Source organism: Periophthalmus magnuspinnatus, chromosome 15 (genome assembly GCF_009829125.3).
Source record: "Periophthalmus magnuspinnatus isolate fPerMag1 chromosome 15, fPerMag1.2.pri, whole genome shotgun sequence".
In the NCBI taxonomy this organism is placed as follows: domain Eukaryota; kingdom Metazoa; phylum Chordata; class Actinopteri; order Gobiiformes; family Gobiidae; genus Periophthalmus; species Periophthalmus magnuspinnatus.
The window spans coordinates 11065447-11080594 of NC_047140.1; the positions used below are offsets into that span (position 1 = coordinate 11065447).

The 15148-nt window shown below is 38.7% G+C and overlaps 1 protein-coding gene across 1 annotated transcript; it reads left to right on the forward strand.

Annotated features, from left to right (window-relative positions):
• Positions 1–866: 866 nt before the first annotated feature.
• gins1 (GINS complex subunit 1 (Psf1 homolog)) lies at positions 867–3553 on the forward strand. The gene is made up of 7 exons (XM_033979707.2): positions 867–1063; positions 1802–1866; positions 2536–2634; positions 2799–2889; positions 2982–3098; positions 3161–3235; positions 3422–3553. The coding sequence occupies exons 1-7, from the start codon at positions 989–991 to the stop codon at positions 3488–3490; spliced, it is 591 nt and encodes a 196-aa protein (XP_033835598.1). The 5' UTR covers positions 867–988; the 3' UTR covers positions 3491–3553.
• Positions 3554–15148: the final 11595 nt, after the last annotated feature.

Genomic DNA, 15148 nt, shown 5'->3' on the forward strand with positions numbered 1-15148 from the left:
TATATTAAAGTCGCACCTAAATAAGAAATCTAGACCACCAAATTTACTGAAAATGGCCCTTGGAATGTGAAACCACACTGAGTGAAGCAAAAACGGACTTTTAACCAACTGACTTCAAAATCTAAAGCTTTTACACCACCATTTTACATTCTTTAACTAATTGGGATCTCTTTAAGTAGTGTGTTTTATTTCTCCATATATGAGAGATCTCTTATGAACCACTGATCGAGAGCCCTCTTCATATCAATACTTATATAAGTTCCTCCATTTTAGCAGGATCTTTAGAAATTGTTAACCCCAAATATTTGACCTCAGATTTGACACTGATGGAGTCAATAGCACTTTCCAGGGAAGAATGGATTGGGAACAGTTCACAGTTGTTAAGGTTAAGAGATAGACCTGAAGCATCAGAGAGGACATGGGTCAGTTTTAATGCAGTGCTGACCATAGATTTGTCTTTTAAAAACACTCCTGTATCATCCACAAACTGATCAATCTTAAATTCTTTTTCAAAAACTCGAATGTTTGCAAATTTTAATTATTCATTAATGACACGCAAGCATCTTGAACAATTTTGGCGAACACCCTTGGCGAATTCTTCTTGAAGGTAGGAGTTATTCCCAGAGAGACAGAACTATTTATATCTGCATAGAACATTTTAATTATATTACAAAAATATAACCAAAACCCATAATTTTTAAGGTTTGAATAATTAAGCCACGCTCCAGCGAGTAAAACGCTTTATGAGCGTTAAATCTCGCTTCCAGATGAAATGCCGAACTTTTGGGAAACTTGAAGTTTGTCCCACTGCGGAAGCCGTACTCACGTTTCCGTCTACGTCATCACAACACATTTTTTCCCGCGAATCTTCAGACCTAGAACGGACGGACCGAATACGGGGGTTTAACTGGGTCTAAGCGGGTTTTACAGGTGTCTGAGCGGGTTTAACCGGGTCTCTAAAGTGTTGTAGGGTTGTATTTGGTTCGCCATGTTCGGGGAGAAAGCGCTGGAGCTGGTTCGGGAGCTGCACCGAATGAGTGACGGACAATTGCCCGCGTTTAACGTGAGTGAGCCCCGAAAACCAGTGACAAACACGGGCGAAACCAGGGACTAAACGAGGGACTAAACCAGGGACAGACACGGGCTAAACCAGGGACTTAACCAGGGACTAAACCAGGGACTAAACCGGGGTCGAAAACAGGGACTAAACCAGATCGAAACCAGGGACAGACACGGACTAAACCGGGGACTAAACCAGTGATAGACCCGGGCTATACCAGGGACTAAACCGTGCACTGAACCGGGATCTGACCCAGGTCTGAACGAGGACTAAATTGGATCCGAACCAGGACTTGACAAGGGACTTGACCAGGGTCTGAACTGGGACTAAATCAGGAACACATTCCACCTTTTATTCGTGCTTTTATTATAATCTAAAATTAACATTCTAATTTGGAATATCTTTAAACTGTTATGTTTAAGTGTTAATAAACTGAAGCTCCAGAATGTCCTGTGTGATAAAAGATGAGCTCGTGGTGAAGTGTCTTTTCACTTTTGTTCAAATAAAATTTATCTGGCTTCAAAATAATGAATCATGTTTGCATCACATACAGACATATGAAGCTCTTCTGTTTCCATTTTGACTCTTGGGTCTGTTCAAAAAGAGCACACACAGAAAGGGACAGTGTTATCAAAGAATCTGTATTAATATTGTCAGATACTGGAACCGATATTTCACCTTCCCTATTGAGAGCTGGACCCGGTGTGGACCTGGGCTGACTGAGGGCTGGTCTGGTTTCAGGAGGACGGAGTGCGGCAGGTGCTGCAGGAGATGGAGGCGCTGTTTGAGCAGAACCAGGCTGACGTGTGAGTGCCACAGTCTGGACCAGGACTGGACCAGGACTGGACAGGATATCATTTTGAGGCATTCAGATTTGCTTGGGGTCATAGACTGTTGTTCCTTGGTTTTTCCTCTTTCTTTTTAAAACAAAATACTAAATGTACTATTGTGTACTTAATGTGTTTAAGAGTGTTCTTCATCATACACGTGTCAGTTGGTCTGGTCTAGTTTTATTTTTACAGAAGTCACAGAAGAGAGGCATGTGCATTCTGTGTGTAAATAAAATATAGAAAGTAGTAAAAATAAAGAAAAAAAGCATTAACTGAGAGGGTGCGTCCAAATCTTTAACTGGTGGTGTATCTATGAGTCTGGGAACATTAGGTTTAGGTCTATGTCATGATGTGTGTAATAGAGTTCATAGTGGTAGAATGATTTACATTTGTGTACAGTGGCACAAATCTGCAGCAAAAAGTTCTGTGTAAGAACATTTGGGGCAATTCAGCATAACGCCTGAGGGCTGCACTTGGCCCCTGGGCCATAGTTTGGACACCCCTGAGCTATATGCCTGAGGCATGTTTTTTATGAGGAAACATAGAACATGGCAGAAAGCTCCAAAAATCTATTTTTACATAATACGCTCTCTTTAAATAAATCACGTTTGAGGAATTTTTTAGGTAAAAATAATAATTTTTCAGGAACGAAGCAAAGGTGGAGGGTCGCTCAGAGCTCATCCCATCAATCAAACTGCGCCACTGCTGCCTGCTCCGGAACCAACGTTGTCTCACTGCCTATCTGTGAGTATGAGGACTGGACCATGGGCCGGACCAAGGGCTGAACTCGGACTGACATGACATATAGCACATTTTAGAGGTTCTTAGTTACTCAGAGTATTTTTTTTAGTTCTTTCTTAAAGTCATTTTGCTGGAGTACTTGAACCGTTGCTGTGGTGATGTTCCAGATACGACCGTCTGCTGAGGATCCGAGCCCTGCGTTGGGAGTACGGCTCAGTGCTGCCCCCAAATATCCGCTTCCACATGTCTGCAGAAGAGGTACTATTCCATAGCACATCCTGTACTGCCAGAGGTGGAGGACGAGCAGAGGAGCAGGAGCTCATACTGACACAGATCTATTGTTGTTTCAGTTGCAGTGGTTCTCTCAGTATAAAAAGTCTTTGGCCACGTTCATGAAGAGTTTGGGAAACGGAGAAGGACTCGACATCACCCAGGACACCAAGCCCCCCAAGAGCCTCTACATACAGGTACTGGATCTGGTACTGGACCAGGGACTGGACCAGTTCTGAACCAGGACTTGTGTTTTCAGGTGCGGTGTGTGAAGGATCACGGTGAACTGGAAATTGACGATGGAACAGTGATTCTGCTGAAGAGGAACAGCCAAGTGAGTCTTAAAACTAAACTACAGCTGCTACTACTACTACTATACTAACACTGCTACTATTGCTACTACTATTAATCCATGTGAGTAAATGCTTTTTGTTTGTTTGGAATTGTGTAATAATTTTTTTCCTATGTATTTATGTATTTTTTACATTGCTAACGTTTGTACTTCCTGTTCTGTCCTCAGCACTTCCTGCCTCGGTGGAAATGTGAGCAGCTGATTCGTCAGGGCGTCCTGGAGCATGTCGTCTCTTAAACTCTGTCTCTTTTGTCTTGTTTATTTTTAAATAATTAATAAATAAAAGTCTGGAGTTTGGCCTCTCACGATAATGATTCAATTGACTTTCAATATATGGAGATGGAACAATAGATTTTGGGACTGAACATTCTCTGGGGGTGTGATGCTAACTGTAGGCACTGCTCTTTTACTCAAGTTAGACTTTAATCTGAGCTTAAACTGAACACAGTCTGACCGTAAAGAACTGATTTATCTGAACTACAACAGGTGAGCTGATTTGTGCTGTTAAATCTCAAATAACATTACAGTCACAAGCTAGCTAGCATTAGCCAATAGTTTTTCAGTTAGTCACTCTCACCTTTTGTACATTGTGTCTGCACAGATGTGATTCTGGTATTTGATGTCGGTGCTGATATTGGAAATATTTGGATTGGATAACTGCTTCCAAATATCCATTCAGTCTATATCCTGTTGGACACAGTGATGTTATAACAATGTTAGATATTTTATCTACACAGAGTTCTGTCGTTACATGAGCAACTGAATAACAGACAATACATTTGGATCAGTTTTGTCTCATTTTTATTTTCCATAAATGCCGATTTCGGTCTCTGCTCTGGTATCGGCCGATATCAGGGATCGGCTGGTACTTTAAGCTCGATCGGTGTGTCCCTGCTCAGGTGATTCTCAGGCGAGCGAGGGGCTCTTGTGCTCTGTCAGTAGCCGAAGCCATGGTTATAGTTTTCTGAAAGGACAGAGACACACTGTGTTACTGGTGCTGTTGTGTGGATCTGAGGAGCTGATTGGCTAAAACACGCTGTGCTTGAGTTAGTCTCATCACAGACGTTTAGCTCAGGAGCAGTCGGTGTTTTTGTTGTTGAAAGTGCATTTTGTCCATTCATCTGATAATGAGATCACGGGCCATCCCAACATTAAAGAGGGAGTATTTGACTTCTCTGGGGTATTAACTAACACATTAGATATTTAGATCACTATGATTCCTTTTATTGCTTTTTGTGCTAAGTCACGCTCCATTCAGTGCACTATCTCAACACAATCAGCTGCATCCCACTAATGAAACCACTGCACATCACATCAAGGTTGTCAAGTTGCTGTGTGCAGTTTTGCATCATGTTTTTGTATCTTTATGGAGAATTGTCGTGTGGGAGCATGGGTGATGTAGGCTTGTGGGCGGAGCCTTGTACAGAGTCTTACACCATAATAGTGGATTGCTAAATTACTGAAATATGCATCTGAAACTTCTTCAGACATGTTATTGATGATGGAACAGCATTGGGAGGAGGATATAAAAAGCTGATTTACAGAATACCCCACTTTAAAAACCCCATTTTACCTTCAACAAAAATGGTGAATTTCCCATTTGTGGCGGATTCTTCAAGTGCAATGTTCAGACCCTCGTCACATCTGAACAGCACCAGGTCTCCATCTTCATCTGAAATCACACAAACTGTAACACCATCGGTCACCACCGTGTTGCACTGTCTAGCCGCTGTCAATCATCTGAGCCAAGAGAGCCATTGAGGAGCGGCCTGCCTCTGGGGTGGGACCTCTGCTCCCAAACGTTTCACATAAAGTAAAGCTCCACCTTAGGAGAGCTTTGTCTTACAGCGTGACATCACCTACGCCACCAAGCGCCCAGAGACTATGGCCAAAGAAGATGTAAAAAAAAAAAGAAACCATCCGAACCTACCAGAGTGTTTTCCCTGAAGGTAAACAAAAGCTCTCCGACATGATTGACACAGTGTACAGCTTAGGGAAACTGAGGGAGAACGAGAGCAAACCAAGAGAGATCATTTTACAGTTCCGGTCCAGAACCTACCGAGATGCTGTGTGGAAAGTAGCAAAAAATAATGCTTTCCTAAAAGAGCACCCCGGAGGATCTCTGCCCAGCGGACTGTGTGAGAAGAGTAGGCGGAAGTGGTCCAGGGAAAGATCACTTACTATGTTGGTCCCCATGCGTACATCAACGGCCAAGAAGTCGACTTTCCTAGGACCTAATTTTGAGAGGGTAATCTACCCTCGGTATAAGTTTATGTTTATTTTTGAACTGCAACATGCACTTCTGAAGAAGACTGACCACTTGTTGTTCCAGAACTTGTTTTGTGGTCCTAGATGCTTTTGTTCAGTGTTGTGACAATGAGTTTACAACAAATGTTACTGGCAGCTAAAAGGTCATTTTATCTTCGTACCTTTCACTACTTGAAATCTAAGGTAGTGTTGATTTAATTCATTTCTTTTTCCCATTTAATTTGTTAATACTAGCGCATGGATTGTGACACAGTGTGCGCACTTCTCTACTCAGATTTTTGCTCTTTGTTTTTATATCTTTGTCTTTACATTCTTGCAATGCCAGGGGGTTAAAAATGCCACAAAACGTAAAGCATTGTTTGCTAAAAAATTAAATACAGACTTTTTCTTCTTCCAAGAATCCCATTCTACATGTGATGACACTGACTTTTGGAGGACTCAATGGGGTGATAATGTATTTGCTTCATATGGAAGTCAGCATTCGGCTGGCACTCACGGTAAAACACAAATCTGAAGGTGATATCCTTTCACACAGATGTGACAGCCAGGGACATTTTGTAGTCATGGTATTGGACTCTCAAAATAATATCTGATATTATTATTTTTTCTATTTATGGTTACAATTCATAATGTGAAAACTTTGAACTCCTATCCACGATGGAAAATTATTTAATTGATGTATTAAACCAGTACCCTAATGCAAAAATAATAATAATAATAATAATAATAATAATAATAATAATAATAATAATAGGAGGAGATTTTAATATGTACTGAATAATGAATTAGATAGATGGCCACCACAGACCAATAGCACAGATCACTGGTCACTGATCACAGAGTTATCCACATTTCCATTAAATTACCTCAAAGTAAATCCCAAAACAAGAAAGCTACTGGATTCTAAATAATTCTTTACTTAGACTGGACTCCAGTCTAAGTAAAGAAAATTTCTGAAACTGTATTACTATTTTAACAAAGCTTACATCGAAATTGTAATAATAAAAACTGGACATTTTTTAAATATGAAATTGCAACATTCTTAAGAAAATGTAGTTATGATTTAAATAAATACAGGAGGACAGAATAATAATAATAATACAGCATAATAATAATAATAATGACATTATCCACAATAAATCCAAAAGATCTCTCAGAAGAAAACAAAATTAGTTTAGCCTCTTTACAAAATAAATTAGATGATCTTTATAAAAAACGAGCCGAAGGTGCATTTGATCTTGACTAAAGTGGTTAGAAGAGGGTGAAAGCAACTCATCTTATTTCTTTCAGTTGGAAAAGCATCGTGCCAGGTCAAACACACTACATCAATTAAACATCAATGGCCAAGGAACCCCCAAAAATTGCCAAATTTGTTAGTTCTTTTTACAGTAAGATGTATGCTCAGGACTTCATCTTAACATAAACAAGTGTGAGCTTCTCCCAGTCAAAAACTGTGCTTTAGGATCCATTTCTGAAATTCCAGTGAAAGACAGTTTAACATACTTGGGTATTATTATTTCTAAAAATGAAATGGATAGAACTTTAACAAACGTCAGCCTATTAATTGATAAGACTAACATACAGTGTAATTTATGGCTCCAAAGACAGTTGGGTTTAAAAGGCAGAGTATTACTATCTAAGGCAGAAGGAATTTCTCGACGCACTTATTCTGCACTATCTCTGTATATGGACAATCAGACAGTCAAATCAACTGACCAAATTCTATATAATTTTATTTGGAAAAATGGTATACATTACTTCAGAAAATCAGTCTCCACCATTGAAACTCCCCTGAAAATGGAGGACTGAATTTTCTTGATTTTACAACCCTAAATAATACATTTAAACTAAACTGGATTAAATCATATTTTAAAAATCCAACCTCCATTTGGAATATATTTTCTCACTACATCTTTTCAAATTTAATGGTCTTAATTTTCTACTCCTTTGCAATTATAATGTGGACAAAATTCTAGTGAAACCCTGAGCATTTCACAGCAGACACTTTTAGCCTGGGCACTTGCATACAAACATCATTTCTCTCCTCATATATATATTTTTATTTATAATAATAATAATAATAATAATAATAATAATAATAATAAATACATACATACTATTAAAAAACAAATCATTATTTTACCCTCACTGGTTTAGCATAAACATCCTACTGCATCAGCTTTTTGACAGCCAGGGACATCTGCTGAGGTGCAATGAATTCAATCTGAAACACAACCTGCTGCAACTCCTCAGGAATATGCTGTTGTGTTTGATGCTGTGACCAAAGAAATATGTGATTTATTTAAAAATACTGTCATTGATTAAAAAAAAAAAAAAAGTGCTCACTGACTAACTAACACTACCGTAAGAATAATTTTAAAAATATATGCTCCGTTACAACAAGATATTGTAACATCTCTGTGCCGTCCGCTAATTTTTACTGGAGAAAATTTGTCCCTGACACTATATGGAAAAAAGGATGGACTTTGGACCAAAACCGTCTGATAACGATAAGATCAGAGATGTCTCCTTTAAACTATTGCATAAAATGTACCCTACTAATCAATTTATGCTAAAATATATCAAAACATTTGACCCTAACTGCACTTTTTGTAAAAAAAAAAAACAAAAAAAACAAAAAAAAACAAAAAATGATATGTCATCTTTTTTGGAAATGGACTATTACAAAAACGTTTTGGAAATTTTTTAAAGACCATATAGACCCTAACTTTCTACTAAAATTTGACCATATAATTTTTGGTGTACATAATAAGAATTTGGATTCAAATAAAATAATGGTAACTAATTTAACTATTATATTTGGCAAATTTTATAGTCACAAAAGTAAACTTTCTTGAACGTATTTGTTTTTCTGTTTTAATTAAACAATTAGATTCCCACCTTTGTACTATTTCCAAAAGCTCAAACAAAAAAGCCATGTTGACATCTAAAGGTTGTGTGAATATCTGTGCAGTATAACAGTGTAACAGAGCATTCTATTTGTTATATGTATTTTACATCGTGTCATTAAAACAATGACCTTTCAATAAATGTCAGTGTAATCAGTCCAGGCCTGAATCATGGAGTTGTCCAGTTGACGGACAGACTATAGACCAGACTTTACAACACTGAGTGACGCTGTTACTTTTCTGACAGTAAGTATGACCTTTGACCTTTGCTCATGAGGTCGTAGTGATTAAATGAGAGTGAATGAAATACCTTTAATAGTTCAAAATAAGTAAATAATCTGACCTTTGTATTTGATGTCGATGCCTTTGCCTTGCTTGAGTTGGACTTGGCAGATCTGTAGGATTTTTGACTCCAGCGCAGTGAACGTGAGGCCGTTTTTGTTCATTCTGAATTTACGGATTTCTGAATTGACGCCCCTGAGCGTCTTGTCAAAGTGCACCTTCACCAGGAGCGTGTCCTCACGCGGAGTTTCCCCGCGTGGCTGTGTGCAGGTCTGCTGCCGAGGCGAGCCTCTGTACATGTCTCTGCTGCAGCACCTGTCAAAGCCTCTGAAGAGTGAGGCGAGCCACACTGAAGCTCCTGTGATTAGTAGTGATGGTGAAACCGAAAGTGCAACTGCACTGAAAATGACACATTGCTTCGAATTATTTGACACAGTCAGAAGAGCGCCATCTGCTGGATTTGTCTGTAATGCATTTGTGTGGATGTGACGTAAATCTTTTGTGAACCTCGCCCCTTCCTCTAACCCCCATTTTATTTTTATTTTCTTATAACTTAATCTTCTGTTTATTATGAAATTGTTTTACATTATTTTGTGCCAACTTGTGTTTAAATTAAGTTGCTTTTCTCACTTTGGTGCACATTTTTAAATGTGCTATACCAATAAAATGGTACTTTCTAATAATATTTTTTTTTTAAATTAAAAAAAAAAACTTTTCAAACTGGTGTCTTTGTGTCCTATACTTATATGTATTAGTTGTACTAATACATATAACAGCAGCTACAGAGGCATTTCCTGAGCATGTGCAAATAGTCTTTTGCAGGCAGGTACAGGAGAGGATAAATGGTTTGTCTTCCTGACCAATAACTGAGGGGGTCTTCTTCTCTGGAGAGGTAGGCCTCTGATAAGTATCTTTGAACTTCAACAGTGGCATCAGCTGTGGCACTGTTAGATCCTTGGGTTGCACCTAAAACAGAGAAAATTAACCAATGAAATTAACCAATGCTAATTATTTAAAATGCTAAAACAAACACAAAAAAAAAGCTAATACAAACCAACACGACTGTCCAGAAGGTCCCAGAGACTGTCACTTTCCTCTGCTTCTGCAAGTTCAGGTGTTTCTCCTGATCCTGACTGTTTAAGTGGATATCAATTCAATAACAATTCTTTGTTTTTTGTTTGACATAACAATGTAAAAAAAATAAAATAAAATAAAAAATAAAAACATACAATGAAAATATAATACATGTGAAGTTGATGGTGTTGCTCTCTCAGTCCTCATAAGTCTGGCACATTCAGATGTTATTTTGGCAACAGCATCTTGTGCGCATGTTTGACTCCCAAAAGCCAAAGTTTTAAATCTTGGGTCCAGCACAGTAGCCATGGCCAAAACACGCACATTTTCAACATTGCATCTTATGCTGACAAAGTGTTGCTGGTGTATGTCAACTCTTGAGCACAAATTAAGCACTTGACTTTATTGCACTTGACCGTGCTCTTTTTGGTGGCAATAGCTGTCCCTCCATATCTCTTCTGTCTCACTCACACTCTCTTTCAACCACTCAAACTCACTCTCAAGAATTACCTACCATTTACTTATATCACTTACCTAAAACTATGACTGTGTATAATATAGGCCTAGGTGTATGTTGATGTGAATCTATGTATGTGAATGGAGTGTATCTTGTGTTATGTAATATGTGTATATAAATGTATCTGTACTAGGTGTAATCTGTTCTTACCTGTTGTATCTTACCTGCTTTAATATAAACTTTCCCTTGAATAACTAGTATAGTGTTAGAAATGCCGTCAACAAAATCTCATCCTCTCAAAACCCACAATTCTTCGGGGGATTCAGACTCTTTTAAAGCTCTGACACAATTACAAGCCACCCCCATCAAAACTCCCGCGAAGCAGCTTGAAACTGTAGTTTGACACGTATCTCTGACACTTCTGATGTAACGAGGCCTCAGTTTGACTGGTCATGTGATTTTTGGCGTGGTGAAGGACGTATCGAAAAAATGCAACACTTCTGCTTCATAGGGTCGGTACAGTGTCGAGCTGAGAGGCTCGAGCTTAACATCTCTAATGATTAGTGATGTGGCGCACTGTTTACCCTCCAGCGCCCTCTCTCTTTCTGCACTGTTTACCCTCCAGCGCCCTCTCTCTTTCTGCACTGTTTACCCTCCAGAGCCCTCTCTCTTTCTGCACTGTTTACCCTCCAGCGCCCTCTCTCTTTCTGCACTGTTTGCCCTCCAGCGCCCTCTCTCTTTCTGCACTGTTTGCCCTCCAGCGCCCTCTCTCTTTCTGCACTATTTACCCTCCAGCGCCCTCTCTCTTTCTGCACTGTTTACCCTCCAGCGCCCTCTCTCTTTCTGCACTGTTTACCCTCCATCGCCCTCTCTCTTTCTGCACTGTTTACCCTCCAGAGCCCTCTCTCTTTCTGCACTGTTTACCCTCCAGAGCCCTCTCTCTTTCTGCACTGTTTACCCTCCAGAGCCCTCTCTCTTTCTGCCTGCGTCCACTTGATTCTTCAACAAGAAATATGTCATCTAAACAAGACTTGAACAGACGATCTGTTGGGGAAATCTATAACATAAATTTAAAGGAGCAATAATTATAAAGAATTAAAACATATTTTTGGCATACATTAAAAAAAAAAAATAAAAAAATTCTTTCAAAGTTCTGCACCATGAATTTGTATTATAAAGTATATATTTGTGCATCGCAACATTAAACGATTATTTTCTAAATTATGTCTAGAAAACACTGAGCAGACGGATCGGATAAACACAGACAAAAAGGACACCATAATAAGGTAATAGCAGTTGTGTTTATCGCTCATACTGAAACATTGTTGATGGTGCCATGTGTGCAATTGTTGATCTTAATTTGTAAAACTATCAGCCTTCACTCTTTGGCCTGACTTCTGCCTTTACCATCTTTTAAAAGGCTTGCAGTTGTACAACTTAATACATTTAATGAAAAATAATGTGGATCTATGTCACCCCCCGTTTGTTCTTCTTGAGAATAACAAGGTTAACTTTTAAAAATGCTAATACGTTTCTCCATATATTACTTAATTATATATTTTGCTATTCTTCATGTCTAGCCTGATGCCAACTTTATTATGGAAAGCTACAAACCCAACTTCAATGAGGAAGGCACAACAAAACAGACTCTTGAGCAAGACATTATTAACCACTTCCAGGATTATCTTCAAGAATTGGAAGATGGCGGTAAGGGACCAGTTCATTTGTGTTTGTCAAAATATGTAAACAATAAAAACATTTTATTTATTATTAGATGAGGTCCCTGGACACAGAGCAAAGTGAAGAAGACACTGAAGAGATAAACTCCAAACCACTCACAGTGCCAGCCTTGCTCCAATGGATGACAGGCCAGGCACACAAGCCAGAACTGCCTAGTGAAAGAAACATGTTTCCATTTCTGCCAACAAGATCATGAAATCTGCTTTCATGTAGTTGTATGTATGCACCAGGACCATAACATTCCCAGTTGCACATATGCTCACATACAGTGAATTCAAACGTGTGCTGTCACTTGCTGTGCATTTGGGACATTTTCATTCTAGATTTTGGTACTGAGGAATAAAATTGGTTCCAATTTCGATGTTAAGTATTTATTTGAGTACTTTCTTTACGAGTTCTTATACAGATTTGATAGAGTTTGACACATTTGACAGCCCTAATACAAGGGTTCAAAACATTAAAGGGGGAGTGTTATGTAAAATCAATGTTTTAGATGTCATCCATGCATGTTTCAGTAATTTTGTGATCTCCTGGGTCATATTTGAACCCTCCTTACAGTTAGCTGTAAGATTCTGTACAAGGCTCTGCCCACAAGCCTACGTCATCCATGCTCCCACCTGACAATTCCCCATAAATATTCAAAAACATGATACAAAACTGTACACAGCAAACCTGATGTGATGTGCAGTATTTTCGTTGGTGGAATAATTGGTGATTGTGTTGTGATAGTGCTCTGAAGGGGGAGTGACGTAACGTGGGGAACAAAGGGAGAGGTAACTCAAAGCAGCAAAACGAGTGAAACTTATAGAATATGTTAAAATGTTCAAATTGTTCAAAACAATAGAAGGTAACAAGGTTACTTTCTAAATATGTTATGTGTTAGCAGTTAATACCACAGAGAATTAAAATACCCCCTCTTTAAATTCTTCTACCACTTTTGATTTAATGTAATTGAATTAATTTTCAAATATTTTCACAATCAGTCTAGTTTTGGAGCTAAAACTTCTTTAGAAATGTAACCAGCATTTACCACCTTTTTCTCCGATCCAAATTTAAACACATGTAAACACAAATTGTGCACAAACTTGGAAAATTTGTTTTACGAGATCCTGTGGCATAAGATCTTGTCCCATTCCTAATTATTATCAGAACATTCAGTTCAATTACTGTAAATACATTTATGGCCATCCAAACTGCTGTGTAGAGTCCAGAAAAAGACCAAGAGCTGTACTCGACTTATTATTGTTTGCTGCATACAGGTACAGATCCAAACAATGGCTCAACATTAATTTACATTAAAAACACAAATGTTTGATTGCGTCACCAAATTCACCTTTATGGAGTAGAAATTTCCAAATACCACAATATTGAATCTAAAAAGTACACAATAAATGTGACTATACATAAAGTATAAAATTGTATACATGTAGAAAATATCAGATAAAAAAATAAAATCTTTCTTATGTATCATATTTTCTGAGGCAGAAAAATACCTGATAAAAGGTTGTAACTGCAGCTTACAGTATTTATGTCACTAAATAAAGGGAAGTTAGGTGGGTATGTGTAGGTGTTTGTGTGTGTAGTTGTTTATGTGTGTGTAGGTGTTTGTATGTGTATGTAAGTAGGTATGTGTGTGTAGGTCATCTTCCTAGACGACAATGACAGTGTTTAAATTCAGGCTTCTGTTTAGCTGTGCATACGACTGAAAGTTTTAATGTTCTTTTTATGATGATTATTTGTGATTATGTTTTGATTTGTTGTATTGTCATTTTAATGTTTTTCTTATTCTGTAAAGCAATTCCTCTTTGTACAAATTGGGCTATGCAAATGACCTTGCCTAGGTGGGTGTGTGTAGGTGGGTGTGTGTCATCAGTACTGGTAAAGTAATGATGGAGAGATGCTGTTTATCCTGTGTGTAAGGAGTCACTCAATAGGCCTATTAGATGCAGACTCCAGTGTTAGGTTGTTATTGTCACTTAACAGTTTTGTTCCTGGTTCTATCTAAATGAATGCCCTTCCGGGCAAACAGATTATTCCTCTTCCAGGAGCCACAAAAATTATCCATCAAAGGAATTCCACAAGCACTACAATAACCCTTCCGCCAGATGTAAAGTTTGCAGAAGCGATTTCATGTCACCGAAACTGGGAGATGGATTTGGACCAAACATTTTCCAACACCTTGGGCTGTTGTAGTTTAATGTCATTGGAGCCGATGTGCACAGTGGATATGTCGCACAATTGGACAGTGTGTCTGTGAGTATGGTGTTTATATGTGATATCTGAGCTCCAGGGTGGCACTCGGCTTCAGCCTGTGGGGCACGTCATATCCAGTGAGGGATGCCACTCCTTTATCAGCCGAGGCCAAGAATGGTAAATCTATTTAATAACTCCAATGGCTGCTTCTGATTTGGATTTGTATAATGATGTGAGCATTTTCTCTTCTGTTTATTATTCGTAACAAGGGACCAATTGTGTGAGGGAGTAGAAGAAGTTTAGCTGCACCATGACAACCCCATATATCATGCTGAATATGGGCAGAGGTTTGCACTGGGAACGGCTACGGTCACATTAAGTTCGTTCATCATGGTGATGGAGATGGACTTGGATTTTCCCACTGTCACCGCTGAGTCAAGGATTTGGTCACGAGACTGACTCTGGATTTGGGTCAATAAGGAGATTCGGTTCTCTAGTGCTGTCATCCTCGCTTCCAAGTGCTGGTGAGTGATGCCATACTGTGTGCACAGCTGTAGACTCACTCAGCCAGACTGATGTGGAGGACCACAGGTGGGTTACAGTGCTGACACGGTCATGTCAGTGCTCCCTCGTGGGCTCATCTTACCATTGGTGCGGCCTTGTCATTTACGCACAAGCAGTAGTCCTACTCCTAGAGGCTCCACTACTACTACTACTATTACTACAAGTCATGCCAACATCAGTAGCATAGCCTATATCTCACCATGATGATTACATGATAATTTTGTATCCCGTTTTAACAGGAAACTATCACATAATTTTGTGAAACAATCATGTGATTTTGAGATAGTCAAAACGTATGTCAAAATGTGATACTGCTGGATGTTTGTTTTGTTCAGATTTGGCAGATGTACACTGAAATTAAATTGTACAGATTGTAAAATAACATAACTTTATCTGTGATAAAGAATA